Below are 16,011 nucleotides of genomic sequence, written 5' to 3'. Positions count from 1 at the left end.
CCCTTATTTATTTCTTAGAACATTTTATATGCACTTAAAGTCCCTTTTCGGTTGTACTACGATCTGTGGTTTCTGAATTCTCTACCACTTGTGTCTGCTGGCTTTCCCTCATAGCACTGTTTCCTTGCCTGCTTTTTAGTTTTTATCATCAACTTATCTTCAGCAAGATTGTTTTCCATGGAGTCTTAAGTAGCCTGGGCTATAAACACATTTCTATATGTCAGTCGTCCAAAAGCTTCTGCCTAGGATCTTAACAGTTTCATACTGATAATTCTGGATCACTTTGTGGGTTTTTTTTTTTTTTAACTCTTTTCTATTCTTATTATTGATGGTTTATTATTTTCAGTGAGTTTTTATATTCCATGTAACTGAAAGATCTTGCTGGGAGCCACAGCAACACTGGCTTGTTCTTTCCTTCCTTCCTTCCTCCCTCCCTTTACGGAGGTGCTGGGGATTGAACCCAGGACCTCGTGCATGCTAAATATGCACTCTACCACTGAGCTATACCTTCCCCGTCAAGTTTCTGGGTTTTTTTTTTACATGGCACAGGTATAGGGTTTCGCCTTTTAGTAGGTAGCTTTTCCGCCACATGGTCTAAAGTCACCGGATAAGAGAGGCAGGCTTATTTCAGAGACCTCAGACTCCATTCCAGGACCAGCATTAAAACCCCAGGCCCGTGGGTGTATATCTGGCCTGATGTCCTATGGGCCTTTTTTTTTTTTTTTTTTTTTTTAAATATCTGTTCACCATGCTAGTTTGGAGTTTTTTATTTCTGGATCCTAGGAATTTGCCTTTCTAAATTTCAAGCTTGGCTATCTATTAAAAACTGTATTTGGTGGTGGTTGTATTATAAATAGTATTTCTGTATGTTTGGAACACAAGAAAGGATTTCCTGCATTAATTAAACTTCACTATCCTGACTAAAAGTCTCATAATAGTATCCCTAAGGGTGTGTTTCCTCTGGTAGCTGGAGTATGGGCCTCTGTAAGTATCACCAGGTTAGCTGGGAACTCCTGGGTGCACTGGCCCCTGGTGATCGTGAATGTACCGGAGAGCTCAGGTTCTTCTGAGGATACAAGAAGCCTGAGTGGATAATGCCACACACCCAGAAAACTGCCAAGGGAAAATCATCTCTTTCGAAAATAAACAAAATCTAAATGCTGAATCTGGCAAGCAGGGGCAAATTAGTATTTGAGAATAAACCTCTAGGAGGGCTAAAAATGTCTGAACCATTGGTCCAGATTTTGAGCTTACAGTAGCTGAAGGACCTGCAAAACTGCCGTATTTATAGAGCCTCAATTCCACTAAATATGCACTAAGCCCCAGGAACTGGTCATACCTGTTCAAGCCAATTCTTGCACTAGACAGTGTGCACAGCATCCCAGAGCTTGGTGCTTTTAGAGGTTCAAGTGTAAGAGGGGCCCAGACCAGATAACATCTAAGATCCACCAAACCCTGACAGCTGTGATTCTAGAGGTAACGCCCAGCTTAGGTGGCTTGGCCATGTCTGGCATTTACTTTAAATACACTTAAAAAAATAAAATATAAAGCAAATATGGCAAAATGCTAACAATTATTAAAAGATGATGGGTATACTGGTGTTCATTATACAAATATCTACTTTTCTGTACGCTTCAAAATTTTCACATTAAAAAGTTATAAAAAATAGTTTGCCCATCTTATTATGGCTGAAAGTTCCACTTATAAGTCAAAACACTTTCTAGTATTAGGACAATATTATAAACCAAATTACAAGGTCCACTAATAGCTTGCTTTCAAAATGCTTTTGTTCCCTAAGTAGACAGCCGTAGAAAGTCATTTGCTTTCTAAGAAGTTAATGTGTAATTGTAGCTAGGAAAATTTGGGAATATAAGTTGTTAATAAGCATTATTTTCTCATAACTTGAGCTATTACTTATTATTAACCAACTTCTTAAATAATTTAAAATAAACAATTTGCATTTCACTATGCAAAATATGCATATTAAAATGCAAATATCCCCTAGCAATGCTGTAAACTCTGTGTATTAACAGATATATTTTTCAACAGATTCAGTAAGCATTAATCTAAATCCTCTGGAAAGTATGACAGATTTTGTTTCTGGGCTTCTGCAGCTATATATAGAGCCCCGCCTTCTGTGATATAAATGGGACGAAATCCTGCAGAGATGCAAGGTCACTGTTCATTTTCTGCTGACTGACCTTTAAAGCAGAATTGTGAAAACAAATCAATTAAAATTATTTTGAAAAAGTATTCATAAAGTAAACTAAGAGGACAAATGATGAAGCATTAGCGCCAGAAGCATCGGTTTCTAGAAGAAGGGACCATCCCTCTGGTAGGATTACGCTGTCTTGGCATAATCATATCTGCCGCAAGTTGCTACGTCACTATTACTTTCTGTTAATAACCAGACACATTCAGTAAGGAGTAGAGGTGAACTGGCGGGGACAATGAAGTAAATCAGAGTAGGGCAAAATCTACAGCCTAACCTAAAAAGAAGTCTATTATTATTTAGCTTTAAAAGGTACTATGGAATCTGTCCTACATATATTCACAAAAGGCAGACTTCTACGAGGAAGCTGACCATAAAAAGGAGAACTGCCATGCCAAGAACAGGAAAACCATGAATTTCTAATATTTTCTTCACCAGTCTCCTTAGCTAGGGTAGCTTTCTTCAGATAAGTATTAATAATTTCAGTGAATTATCTGACAAAACAAAACATTTAATGTAAATTCAGATATTCAAGAAATGAAAGACATGCAAACTGCTAACCTACAATGCTCGCCCTCAAGAGTCATTATGCCCTGTCCACCATTAACAAACATTCATCTAAAATTTTTACATGATGCTGTTTTGAGATCTTTCATGAGTATCAATACTTAGTGATTCACAATATTTTTCTCTGCCAAGATATCCCTGTAGTTTCCTTTGGTTCCCCACATCTAAGTTCTCCTTCCTTTCCTGCCCTTATTTTATAAATATGCTTTTAAAAATATCCTGATTCCTCTTCCTCCTTCTATTGAGAAACACCCATTTCACATTATACCTTGATCTTCTTTTTTTTGGTGACGTCACTCGGTACCTGGTAATCTTTTATTTGTAATATTGGCCTGTTACTCACACTGGAAATTATTTAACAGACATTTCTTAATCATAGTATCAAAACCAGCGTAAAAGCAATAAATTGGGTTAAAAGATCATAGCGCTTAATCCTATCAAAGCCTTCACACAAGATCAGGAAAATCATCCTGAAATGCACCCTCTGTTTCCAGAAGGAAATGCGTTCTATGTCACAATCCAAGAACGACAGAATTAGGGTTCCTCCCAACTCACGATTTCTTAAAACTTTTTAGAAATAGTCAAGGCTGTCTGAAGAACAGTTTTGGTTTCTCCCCATCATTCTCGTTTCAGGTACTACTGGCTAATTTGAAGCAATTCAGTTTCTGCATACTATAACTCTCTTTAAATGACAATAAATACTAGCCAAAAAAAAAATGTAATAGATTTTGCTAAAGAGTTGATCAATCTTTAACACAAAAACTGCAAAGACAACCAATGTAGTCAGAAAAAAGCAAATGTGAACCTAAAGGGGATAAAAATGAAGTAGTTCTTTAAAAAAAATTGATTAAATATTTTTCACAGATAGTCCTTTCATACAAATAACTTTATGATTATACTGCTTTGTATTTGAGACATTCTTACTTTCTAAAGTAATGGTATATGAAATTAAAGTCTCAAGCAGCAAATTTTTATATGATTCATGACAAGGAGGCTAGTGGAGAAAGCAGACGTTTTATAACAGTGTATTCATTACATGTAACAGGAAATCTGTAGAGAGTAAAATTAACTATAATAAAGGCTTACAATTTAAATAAAAACATAAAGAATATAGAAAGAGTACTAAATATAATTTTAATTACTAGTTCTGAGTTCTATAAACATTAAATAGCACAAAAGTTATAAAATTTTTGAAGCTGAAATTCAAGAGAATTTGGGTTAAAAAAGTTTCACGGAAAAGAAATGGCTATGCATGCCCAAGATTAGATAATAAAACATGAATGTCATCATTATAACTTTACTGTAGTTACTAATTTTTCCTTTCATCTTTTAGTACTGAAATGCATTTACTTATGATCATGAAAATTTCTTTTTCTTCTTCAGCCCCAAAGTAAGTAATTTTGAAAATGTATTAGTCATCATGTTATGCAATTATAATTTGGGGAGTAAAATAAAAAAAGGGCAGTTGCTCCTTTTCAAATGTCGTATTTATTACATATATTCTAAAAACATATAATTAAAAACTTTTTCCCAAGAGGTCTAGAAATATACAAAGAAATAAGACTACGACATTGACAAGATGTAATTTACATCAGTCTATTTAAGCTACTGCATCCTTGCTCAAAGATTATGTAAAGCTGGATCTTAGATCTACTAACTCAGTGCACATAATAAAGGACCATGAAGTGACATCAACTCGTACCTTTAGTCTTAAAGGAGAAGTTACAGTAAGTGCAGTGGTAGGGGCGGACATCTGTATGGGTTCGTATGTGTTTCTTTAACATACTAGGTTTCTTACAACGGATTCCGCATTCTTCACAAATGTACTTTCCTCTTCCCCTGCCTCGGACATATACATACTCTTCGTTTGATTTATATCTAATTTAAAGAAAGAAATGAATAGGGCAGTTGGATACTATGTCTTTGAGAAAATGTTGATGATTAAAATTCAACCTAAAAAATAAAACAAGGCACAATTTTTATACCCAATCAATATAAATTTTATGCACGTATAAGTAACTTCAACACTTAATATTCTAATAGCTAATTTTAATAAAACAACATTATTCAATACCAGGTTTAATTTTAAAATGTTTCCTCTAAGTCACTGGTTTAAAAGTTTTCTTTATTGTTAAGTTTAATCACAACTCTATTGAAATATTCCTGAGCTTCATTTTAACTCCAGTTGGCGTTTACAATTTGTTTCTCGCATAACCAAATTCACAAAAGACATCGAACAGGCAATGAATTCATCTCTTAGAGCAGATTTTCCAGGTCATCCCTTACTGTAAATCAATGTGAAACCCATTGTTCACTCTGAAAACTTTGTGCTTAGCTGCCTCCTAGAACCTGCAATGCTTCCTAAATAGTTATCATTTTCTTGATCAAAATGGATTTAACATAATACCTAACATATATTTTGCCATGAAGATTCTGTTAATAAGCTGAGAAACCTTGCAACATTTATATAAAATCGGCTTCATTCACATGAAAGCAAATGTACATTTAAAAAGTAAGTTTAAATGTACATTTAAGAAGTAAAATTTGTACTTGCCCTCCATCAAATATTTTAATTCTTCTTGGTTCACTTTTGATTAAGGAATTTTCTTTATCTTGCTCACTGTTAATTTCAGAGGCATCTTTATTGCTGAATTCAACTACTGTGGACTTTTGATTACCTAATGCTCTCTGAAAGGGAAAAAAAAAAGAGACACTAATTTAATAAAACTGAAAACACAAACATGCTAATGTTTCACTTGGAAATTAAAACATGGCAGAATACAGTGCATACAGTTAACTCAATGGAATGTGTTTCAAGGAAGTAACAGCTTTAAAGGTTATTGCTTTATTTCCTCCTCTATCTTTAATATATCTGGCCTGAATCTCAGCAAACTGATCTCATGCTATTTTCAAATCCCACCACAGTCCACTGACACCCCCAAATAAAGACTTTACAACCCTCTACACCCCCATATTCCATGCATTTAATAGGAACTTTACAAAATAGACTTAATATTCTTTCTTATAGCTTACCAACCATTCATACTACCGTTTAAGTATACTTTTTAAAGAGTTTATTCTTTGGAGACAGAGAAGGGCTAGTGGCCCCTCATGGTACAACGTCTCACACTCCTGAGAAACATGCCTAACTCCCCCTCCACGTCCGTGCGCTGTGAAGTTAAAGCAGTTCCCCAGTGTTTTATTCTCCCCTTCTCCCATTATATTAAACCATCATTATGTTTCCTCTCTGTATTTCCTCAAAAGTTCCTGAGTACTGATAACTGAACCACAGGTCAGGTCAGAAGTTAGGTCCTGGCCTGATAACAATCAATCTCTAGAAAAAGGTAATGAACGTCAAAATGATAAGCAACATGTGTTCTTCCTATAGGAACACTGTGGTGACACCACCTCAGACTTTGTACAGCCACACTGCTCACGACCCCCTTCTCACTCCTCCGCCAACTCTGCTCTCACACATCCTGGGGAGGCGGGCAGCCCAGCAGGATTACACCCCAGTGAGGAAGGACACACTCAGGGTCAAGTCCCTTGGCAAGGTCAACTGTTAATAGCAAAGTCTCAAACTCCAGTCTCTGGCCAAACCCAACACAAAGCACAACTTTTCTGATCTGTTTGTTACAAACGTCTTTTAAAAACTGCATCACCAAGTAGACAGCTGTCATACTGGGATGACTTCATGACAGTAAGTGATGAGGGGGTGTCTGCATCACGGACAGAGGGCCTGTGTGGCCTCAGAAAGAATACCCTGGCAAGGTCCTGTCTGTAAAAGCCAGGAGTAAAGGAAGGCTGCTGGCCTGTGTCTCAAAAAGCTGGTGTGAAGGGGTAATGACACTGACCCTGACAGGCACAAATGCTGCGTCTCCTCTTGTTCTGGCAAACACATCTGGGTTCCCCGCAATTTGGAAAATACACACACACACACACCTTTCCTTGCCTTTACGCCTGTAACAGTAATCCCATTCTTACCTTCTTCTTAATACCAAATTCCCACTGATTTTTTGCTTTCTTCTTGCTATCAAATCTGGCTTCTAGTAACCAACGAGCTAAGTACCAAGATCTTTATTATTTCCTTAGTCTATACGCTTGCCCTGTTAACATCCATCTGTTCTTTTCCATTTTGAATTATAAACACATCAACATTTGGGTTGTGAGCTGACAGTCAACCCAGTGCCAGTCTTCCACAGCCACTTGCCCGTATGACGCGAGTCTCAGTGGCATGAGAACCATTCAGTCCAGACACCACGTTAGTCTTCATCTTTGTTTGACCCCTTGGCTAGAACAACTCTCCCTAAAACACCTTCTTCCTTGATCTGTGTGTCACCCTTTCTCCTGGTTCTCCTTCCTCCTCTGTGAACAGCCTCTTTTAGGTCCCCACGTGCTTTCTTCATCCTTTCAGCCCTTTAAATAGCAGTGGCCTCAGGATCCATTCCAGGCCCTTCTCTCTCCTTCACGCTCTCCCTGGACAACCTCGTTCGTTGCATCCGTGCGCGCAAGGACCCGACACCCTCCACCCGGACCTCTCTCCTCGCGCCACATCTAAATGTGCGTTACCGGGGCGCTTCCACGAGGCACTTCAGGAATACACACACCTGAGTTCTGTTTAAATTCTCACGCTCATACTCTTACTCTGTTTAAATTCTCATAATCTCTGACTTAGTAGCTGTAGATTCTGAGCATTTAAAAATTAAATTCTGAATGGTTTGGATGCACCCTCCTCCCTCACCCAGGAAGTCTCAATAGCTCCCTCCTACCACTCATACTCTCTGGTCTTTACCTACATTTCCAACTTCGGTGTCAGTGTTTCAAATGTCCAACACCTTCTGGTCACACTGGACTCCTCAAGGTTCTTTAAATGAACCAAGTTCTTTCTCACTTCCGTATCATTTGGCAGACTTAAAATTTCTCATTCTTGTTTGACTGAAAAAATCCCTCCCCCCTTTTTTATAAGACTCAGCTAAAGTATCACACTTTTGGAATACCAGCCTTGTATCCATACCTCCTCAAGCTACTGGCAGAAAGTCTTCCTTCTTGTAAAGTTGTATACAATTCTAGTCTAATACTGACACCATGCCATTCTCTTGTGGATAAATAACTATGTATATATTTAGAACCTGTATTCTGTGCTTGTGAGCCTCAAGAGGTCAAGAACTTTGAATGTCCGGAGTCCAAACTAATGCCCTTACCTATTCATTAATTCTTAATCATTTAAAGGATTTTTCCCATTTTATAAAGCCAGCAACTTGAATAAGACTGATGATTCCACAAATAACCCAAAGTTATAGTTTTATGAGCTTACTCTGTAAATCTTGACCAAATCAACTTATTATCAAGTGTACAGCTGGTCATTTTGTGAATCTTCTCTCTGGTCTAAGATGACTCTTAAACTACACAGCAAGAGAGCTGGATCAGCATGGTGAGGACAGAGTGGTCCGGTCTGCACAAGACAAGTCTGGATGGCTCTCTGCTTTTATTTTAAAATGAAATATAACAATCTTCAATATTCACACCGTTCATTAGCAGGGACTGAGCAAAAACATAATCTTCTCTGACCTAATAGGAAAAATCCTTCATATAAAGATAAAAGTAAAACTATGATGATCTGCACCTTTAAGTAAAGATTTAAATACTCAGCCAATGGGAAAAAAAGTGCTCAAAGCAAGTTATCATTTTCAAAATGCTTCAGGATGGAATCACTGAAAGGACTCCAGGTAACCTTTACCGGTAGAACTCCTTGGTAACCTTATCATTCTTTCAAATTCAAAATTAAAATACAACTTCCAGTGGAATTACTGAAAAGCATTCAGACATGTTAAAACTAACTTGTATAAACTATTTTTGAAGATAAATGGTATTTCAAGTACCTTGCTTAAGCCGCTTTTCCACTTGCTTGAATAGACCAATAAATCTGATTTGAAGTGGGTAGTTATTGCTTGACAATATAGTGATTTTCCGGTTTTCTGTTTTGAGTTAAGGAGAGAAAGAGCAACTTTCGTAGGCAAACCGAGTGGGTTGGGGTTACTGGCGCTCACTGTCCAGTCAGTGTAGGCCGAGGTCTTCGGGTCGTTCTGAGGCAGGTGCAGCGCCTTCTGTCTTAAGAGGTAACACCACGTGAAGCTGGTGGCGGTCTTCAGGCTGGGGAAGGACAGCTGCTGAGGGTCTCTGGCCTCACCCACAGAAGGCGCGGTGGCTGCAGGTGGACTCTGTTCTTGGATGTCCACTGTGCCACCTGCATTTTTAACTCCTGGAGACACCCCGTCCCAGCTGCGGTCTTCCCGTTCCACAGGAGAGATGTGAGTGTCCTCTGCAGGGACAGGCGACCTCCTCGCTGTAAGCACCAGTGATGCGGCTGACTTAATGTTTTCAAATTCCTGCAGTTCTTTTATAGGTTCTGTCACCAGGGGCTTGGAGTGTCCTGATGACAGATTATCAGCTGGCGAAACATTAGTCAAGTGAACAGCCTCACTACTGACTTCCGGGTGGGAGAAGACATCCTGCTCCAACACGCCGGCGTCCAGGGGCTCGGCGGTGCAGACCTGCCTCACTAAGGCGGGCTTCCTCTGCTTACTGACCTCAGCGGCTCCTGAGCTTGGTGGGTCCCGTGGTCTGACATCTGCTGCACAAACGGCCCCATTCTCATCCTTGGCTCGCTTCTGGTGCTTTTCCATGGCAATGTCTAAACTATTTGCTGGGGAAAGCATCCTTTTACTTGAAGCAGAAGATTCTTGCTGGGGGGAAAGTCTACCAACAGACATTTTCTGAGTTATGGGCAGGGATTCCAGGAGAGAAGAATTCTGGCCCACCTCTGAAAAGACATTTGGGCAAATGAGTTCTGCCTCCAGGTCTGGCAAAGCATTCTGGTGATCTTTTTGCAGTTTTGGCATGGAATTTTGTTCCTCGCTGATTGGCACCATACTGCGATTAGCCTGGCAAATTGGCTGACTGGACAGATCTTCGGTCACTAGGATTTGTGGCAGAGGTGTGACTGTGGCAAAACAGTAGCCTGAGACCTGGCCCTGCAGGTGCATGGGCAGCGAAAACGACGTTGGCACTTTCGGCCCCTGACCACCAAGTGACCCAAGCTTCAGTGGCGGCAGAGGACACGAGTTAGACGCGGCTTCTGCTAACTTGGTGGGTACTGTTAGCGAAGTCGCACGATGCTTGGCCCCCACTGGATCTGAAAGCACAGGCTTTGGCAGAGGATGTACAGGATTAGAAGCGCAAGACTGGCTCGAAGGGACAACCTGACACTGAAGTTGGTACTTGGGAGCAAAGCAATCCTCATTTTTAGAAGATGCGCAGACAGTGAGGCTTGCCTCTGGCTTGACACTCTGTGCAGACACCTGCAGAGGCAGCGGCGTGTTCTGGTGGCTGAGGGGTGCATGCATTTGATTTAACAAACTGACACCAAAAAGCTGTTGAACAGGAAAGATGTTTGCAGAGTTGGAACTTGAAGTTTCTGTTCGCAGATCCTTAAGTTGAGCCTGGGGGTGCAAAGTGTTTGCCGGAAGCTCAGCTAAAGAGGTATTAGCAAGCTGAGGCCCCTGAAATGGCACCGTGTTCACACCAGGAAGAGCAATAGTTCTGAAGGACACTGGGCTCACAGGAGACAGATGACTCTCCGGAGCGAGGTTCAGAGAGATCTGCCGTATCAGGGGGCCTCTCCTCCTCTCTAAGAGAGGCACGTGCCCGGGGACTCCCGGGCCAGAGGGGGACGTTGAAGGCTGCAATTCACCGAGCGGAGCTATCTGAGGCGGAGTGATGCTTCCACAGTCGAATGATTTACTTCTGAAATCGGAGACCTCCATCGACGTGGGCACGCAGCTCATCTGCTCAGACGCAGCACGCCTCATTTCCCGGTGACTTCCAGGAACATTCAGTGTATTAGAGCTAGCTGGAATCACGAGAAACTCGGCCTTATTCAAAAAGTCAATTTTGGGGGGACCCTCAGTCTTCGAAACATCCTCTACATCTAAGGAGGCAGAGAAACTCGAAGTGTGAGATAAACTACTCTCCCTGCTTAGACTCCTGGACAGAGTGGAGTCCAAACTCGACTCGGTTGAGGAGTGCTCTATCTCGGCCAGACGGAGCCTCTTCTTTTTGGGCGGCAGTTTCTCCGTCGGCAGTTTGGACAAGGTTTCACTCCGCTGAGGCCAACTGAACTTCTCTGCTTTGTCCTGCTCGGGGCCTTGGCCTTCGAGGTCCCGATCTGGCTCTTCTGTGACCAGGATCTCTGGGACTTGGATGTGGTGCTGCCGAACAAGTCTTGAGGACTGTCCCAACATGTGCCGCTCCGCGGACATCCGTCTTGAGGCTTCCTGCAGTTCTGCTCTCGGGGCACCTGGCCGCACAGGCTGGTGGGGGTGAGACGTGCTCCGGGGAGGGCAGCCTTCCTCTTGGCCGATTCCCATGACGTTCAGAGACCCGGGCTTTGCTGGCCTGCTAGGCTCTTGGAAAGAAATGGGAGAAGCGCCTTCACAAGACTCAAGCTTATCGAATGAACTGGGGCGGCTCAGCGAGTTGGTGTGCTGGATGACGGAGATGCCGGCCCCGTGCCTCTTCAGCTCTGCCTTGTTCTGGGCGGCCGGGCTCATCTGCTGCTCCACGGCGGCTGCCAGCTTTGGGTCCAGGGTCTGCTCGGGGCCTCTGGCCACAAGTGGCACCTGGGAGCTCTGCAGTTGGGTATTTCTTCGCTGCGGGTCGCCCGGGACGGTGGCGTTCTGTTTAGACGCAGAGCCCAGAGCGCTCTGAACCTGAAGGCCTTCGGAGCTTCGTGGAGACGCTCCATTTTCATTTTGCTGCGATTCGTCATCATCTCCAACACTCTTCATTTTCCTCCTCTTTCTTATCTGGGGCGTCTGTTCCCAGACCCCTGTGGAGGCTGCCACCCTGCAGTGCAGAACCGGGGGTGGTGCTCCGCTGGGCACAGGGCTGTGCTCAGGGTCTCTCAGAGCTACCTTTGTTTTTGGTCCATGCAACTCCGAACAGTAAAATTTCTTATGGTTTTCAAAATTTTCCAGTTTTCTATACCTGTTTCTACAGGTCTCACACTCAAACATGGTGCCCCGTCCTTGATGAGACTTCTTCTTTTCCACGTGTGAGCCTGGCGCCAGGGGCTTGCTCCTTGCAGCTGCGGTCTCACCAGTGGTGGGACATCCTTGATGGCTCTCGTCCAAGGACTGCCCGACAGCCAGAACGTGATTTTCGTTTGTTGAAGAGTCTTCCACTGCTCCTTGCCTGACGAGGGTGCGGGGATGTCCACTTTGGGGCACAGAAGTGTTAGGTCCAGATACAAAGACATCATCATAGAAAGCACCAATTTTGTCATCAAATGACTGACTTCCTCTCAGTGGATGAGGAGGAGGGATGATGCTCGCAGGTACCGCTGAGTAACCTGTGGTCGGCATCGAATTACTTCTTGTGATAGGCAGACAGTCGAGGGAAGGTACAGACAGAAGAAACACTTGCTTCGATTTCTCAGTGGGGGTGAAAGGGGACTTTGGTATATCAGAGCTTGAGCTTGTTCTCCGTCCCATTGGTTTTAAATCAAACTGGAAAGAATCCTTAAATATGTAAGATTTGGGGGAATCGATGCTTCCCCGTCGTGAGAGAGAGGTTCTCCGTGGCTTTACGCTATCCAGCTGCTTGTCGTCTACCAAGGCTTCATTGTCTGAGATGAGCTTTGATATCCGCTCCTCAAGGGTTTTTGTTGCCAAAGGCGGGCGCATCTGGCCTGGGAGGGGTGATGCCTTCTCACCTGCTGGTAGAGCAGAAGTTGCTGGTGCAGTGACACGAGGTGTGGGGGGCCCGTTAGTCTTACTAGAGTCCTGTTCTGCGGCCGGTAACGTTCTGGCAAAGGGAGCTGGTGGACTCACTGTTTGATCGGCACTTTCAGAACGTGAGAAGTAACCAGAATCAGTACTTCCTAAACTTCGAGGACTCAGAAGTTTTCCTTGCTGCTCTTGAGAGTAATCCGTAGCCTGCTGCCTTTGTAGCTGGGCGTGGGCTGTTCCCACGTGAGATTCCTGTTTTCCTCCTGGCTGACTCACGTCTCCCTTCTGACCAGACTTCTCATCAGTCTCCAGGGAGGGTGCCCAGGCTTGGGCCAATACACGGGTTATCTGAAAGTCTTTCTGTTTCTGTGCGCTAGACAGTTCGGGCTTGGAGTCTGTAACTTTCGGGCTGTCAACTCTTAAAGGGGACACACCGATGGGGTGGACCACAACCTTTGGTAGCTCTGCCACAGTCTGTGAATCTGAAGATTTGTCCTGTAGTGAAAAGTCTCCTACCACGTGATCTGGGTTGTTTGGAATGGAGCTTGATTTTGGTAACACTTCCGAGTTGGGTACCACTTTCATTATCTGCACGGGCTGCAGGTCCATGGAGCCCCGGTGGTTCTGGTTCTGCCTTTCATCAGCAGCGCCCTCCTCATCGCTCTCCCCACTGTCGTCCACATCTGAATGGATACCAAGTGCTTTGGGGGACTCATGGGACAAGAACAAGCCCCCAGCATCTGGTTGCAAGACAAGACCCAGTTTGATAGTATGTGCATGGGATTTTTTGTGCTTGTACAGATTACTTTTAGTCTTAAATGAAAACCCGCAGGTCACGCAGGGATAGGGTCGCTCACCAGTGTGGGAGCGGATGTGCTTTAAAAGCACACTGGGCTTTGCACAAGCTCTATTGCAATACTCACAAATGTATTTTCCTTGTTTTTTTGGCTTCTGATCTTTCAAAAGAAGATTGCACATTTGTTCCACGCTGTGATTAATGGCTGGGGCAACAGGAGTCGAGTTGTAAATCGGCACGGGGGGTGACTGTGTCGAAGGGGCGGGACTGATGGACGCGGGTGAAGCGGAATCCATTTGCTGGTTTGGAGGAGTAACCTGAGTTCTACTGGAGGGTGAAGTCAGACCCGCGGGCGACGTCACTGCTGTGTAATACACGTGTTCAAGTTTGGCGTTCTCTTGATTTTGCAGATTCGTCAGTGATCTCGCGAAACCCGAGCCCGCTGGAAGCTGCTGATTTTGTGGGTTGGGTTTGGGGGCAGAGGGTTCGTGCGGACTGTATGGAGGAAGAGGTGGCTGCACCGGCGCTGGGTCGCTCTGGGCCGCGGACACGGGCCCCGTGGAGCAGGTCCGAGGACAAGGCTGCTGCTGCGGCGGCGGCGGCGGCGGCGGCGGCGGCGCGCCCGGTGCTCGCGGAGCCGGGTCCGGGGCGTCCCTCGAGCCGCTGATCGGTGGAGAAGGTGGTCCAGCTTTATTCAGCCTGGGCTTCTCTACCTTCCCCGCACAAGACGAGCCCTTTTGCGACAGGGTGCTCAGCTCCGGCTCCATGGCTTTCAGCAGGACATCGAAGGCGGTGCTCGCGTACACGGGGGCCGGGGGGCTGCGGCGGGACGGCGCACACTCGCGGCGCTCGGGCCCGGCCTTCCCCGACGGGCACGGCGCGCTGGGGTCGCGTCTGCCGCCCGGCACGGCTGACGCGGCGGCGTCGTAGCCCCCCGGCCCCCAGCGGCGCGGCTCCGGCGGCTTCCTGGGGGGCCCGGGGTCCGCGGGGTCCGCGGCCTCCCCGTTGTGTCGGCTCAGCTGCTTCCCGGCCTTGCCGGCGGCGCCGGGGCTCTGCTTCTTGTGCGGCCCCGACGCGCTCTGCACGACGGCGGGCGGCGGCTCCTCGGTATTCTGCTTATGTTTTGCCTGAAGAGGATTTCTCAGCGGGGATTTTGGTATTTTTTTCAGGTGATTCTCAGCTACAATCTTTTTACGTTTCACACCTTTAAGTGATTCTGAAGTTCCTTTAATACCAGCCTCTAAGATTTCTGTTCAAAAAAGAAAAGGAAGAAACCAATTGGTAAAACGGTAATATACACTATAATTTTTTAAAAAATTAACATTACTGTCATCGAGGTGTTATGACAATTGAAGAAGGCAGTTTAAGGAAAGCCTGTTTTGGATAAAACTGCATTCTAATATTCTGGCAATCAAGGTCTACTGAAACACCCATGCACGGGCCTCAGTGTGCATTTCTAGAAAGCTGTGTTCCTCTCTTGACGCCTGTCTCACCTAGAGCCTGGAACCTGATCTTTCAAAACTAAATTATCCTCCCCTTCACCGTTGCAGCCGAGGACTGCACAGCAGTCTGAGAGAGCCAGCCCACAAAAGAAAGAAATTCAGGCTTTTAATGCTGGGTATTTGTCTTATCACATTTAGTATGTTTTACAGCAAAATTTTTACCAAGTTTCTAAATAACAGTATTGCTCTAAAATATGCAATACAGACATTCTTCTGAGAACAAAGGTTACGATACACTGATTTTTAGAACAAACATACCTCAGATGATCATGTGATATTCACTGGTAGACCCATGAAGAACTGCTAATGTAGCCATTATATCAATAGACAGAAAAATACTAAAGTGAAATAAGACACATACTTGTGGTTCTTCACCAACAAAATTTAAAAGTCATAATGTAATGGCCCTTAGTTACAAAAACCCCACTGTTTTAACTGAACACAATATTCAATGGCTATTTCTTTGTCCTTAGTGATAGATGGGCAGGTGGGTGGGTAGGTTAGGTGGGTTAGATGGAGCTTACTGCAGGAGAGAAGAGCTGAAACCACCTCCATTTCTCGCTGTGTTGAAATAAATCATCATTTAAATGGCATCAACCACCCACAATCTCTGTCAACTATTATATTTTTGAGCAATAATTGCTTGCCATAATTTAGTTTATTTCCATTTGTCGGATCCTTGGGCACATAAACAAAAATTACTCAAGCTTGTATTACTTACTTGTATAGAAGCCAAAATGCTAATTCCTAATTATTTTCAAATAGCTGTTCAAACATAAATATATATGTATTTGAGATTCCTATTAGACCAAAATATCTACAACAAAATAACCACTTTGCATTAACTGAAGAATTAACACAAAATAAATTCTAGTCTTATTGTGACATCAGTTTATGTGCTTTCATGCACAAATTTAATGAAAAAAAATACATACTAAAGATACATTTACCCACCATAATCAAAAGGGCAGATAAAAAGGTGGGGGTCTCATAATGAAAACATTTGTGCTAAAGTAGAATAGAAAAAAAAATCAGTATTGTTGATACCTTTACAAAATGATGTTGAGCAAATCGTTTTTATTCTTCAATCCACTCACTTATAAATGTTTCCCTACTGGTTTTCCCTCTTCAAGATGAATGCAATAA

At 43.6% G+C, this 16,011-nt stretch overlaps 1 protein-coding gene across 5 annotated transcripts in view; it reads right to left on the bottom strand.

Annotated features, from left to right (window-relative positions):
* Positions 1–16,011, bottom strand: part of HIVEP1 (HIVEP zinc finger 1) — a 126,433-nt gene that overhangs the window by 22,565 nt on the left and 87,857 nt on the right. For all 5 annotated transcript variants that reach the window (XM_031435191.2, XM_064476203.1, XM_064476200.1 and 2 more), the window contains exons 4-6: positions 8,659–14,612; positions 5,334–5,467; positions 4,482–4,657 (exon numbers count right to left, since the gene is read on the bottom strand). In XM_031435191.2, coding sequence (XP_031291051.2) covers positions 4,482–4,657; positions 5,334–5,467; positions 8,659–14,612 — 6,264 coding nt within the window. The remainder of the gene's footprint in view (positions 1–4,481; positions 4,658–5,333; positions 5,468–8,658; positions 14,613–16,011) is intronic.

The sequence above is a fragment of the Camelus dromedarius genome, chromosome 19 (assembly GCF_036321535.1).
Source record: "Camelus dromedarius isolate mCamDro1 chromosome 19, mCamDro1.pat, whole genome shotgun sequence".
Lineage (NCBI taxonomy): Eukaryota > Metazoa > Chordata > Mammalia > Artiodactyla > Camelidae > Camelus > Camelus dromedarius.
Note: the sequence above shows the minus strand (reverse complement) of the source record. Positions and strands in the feature narration are given on the sequence as shown.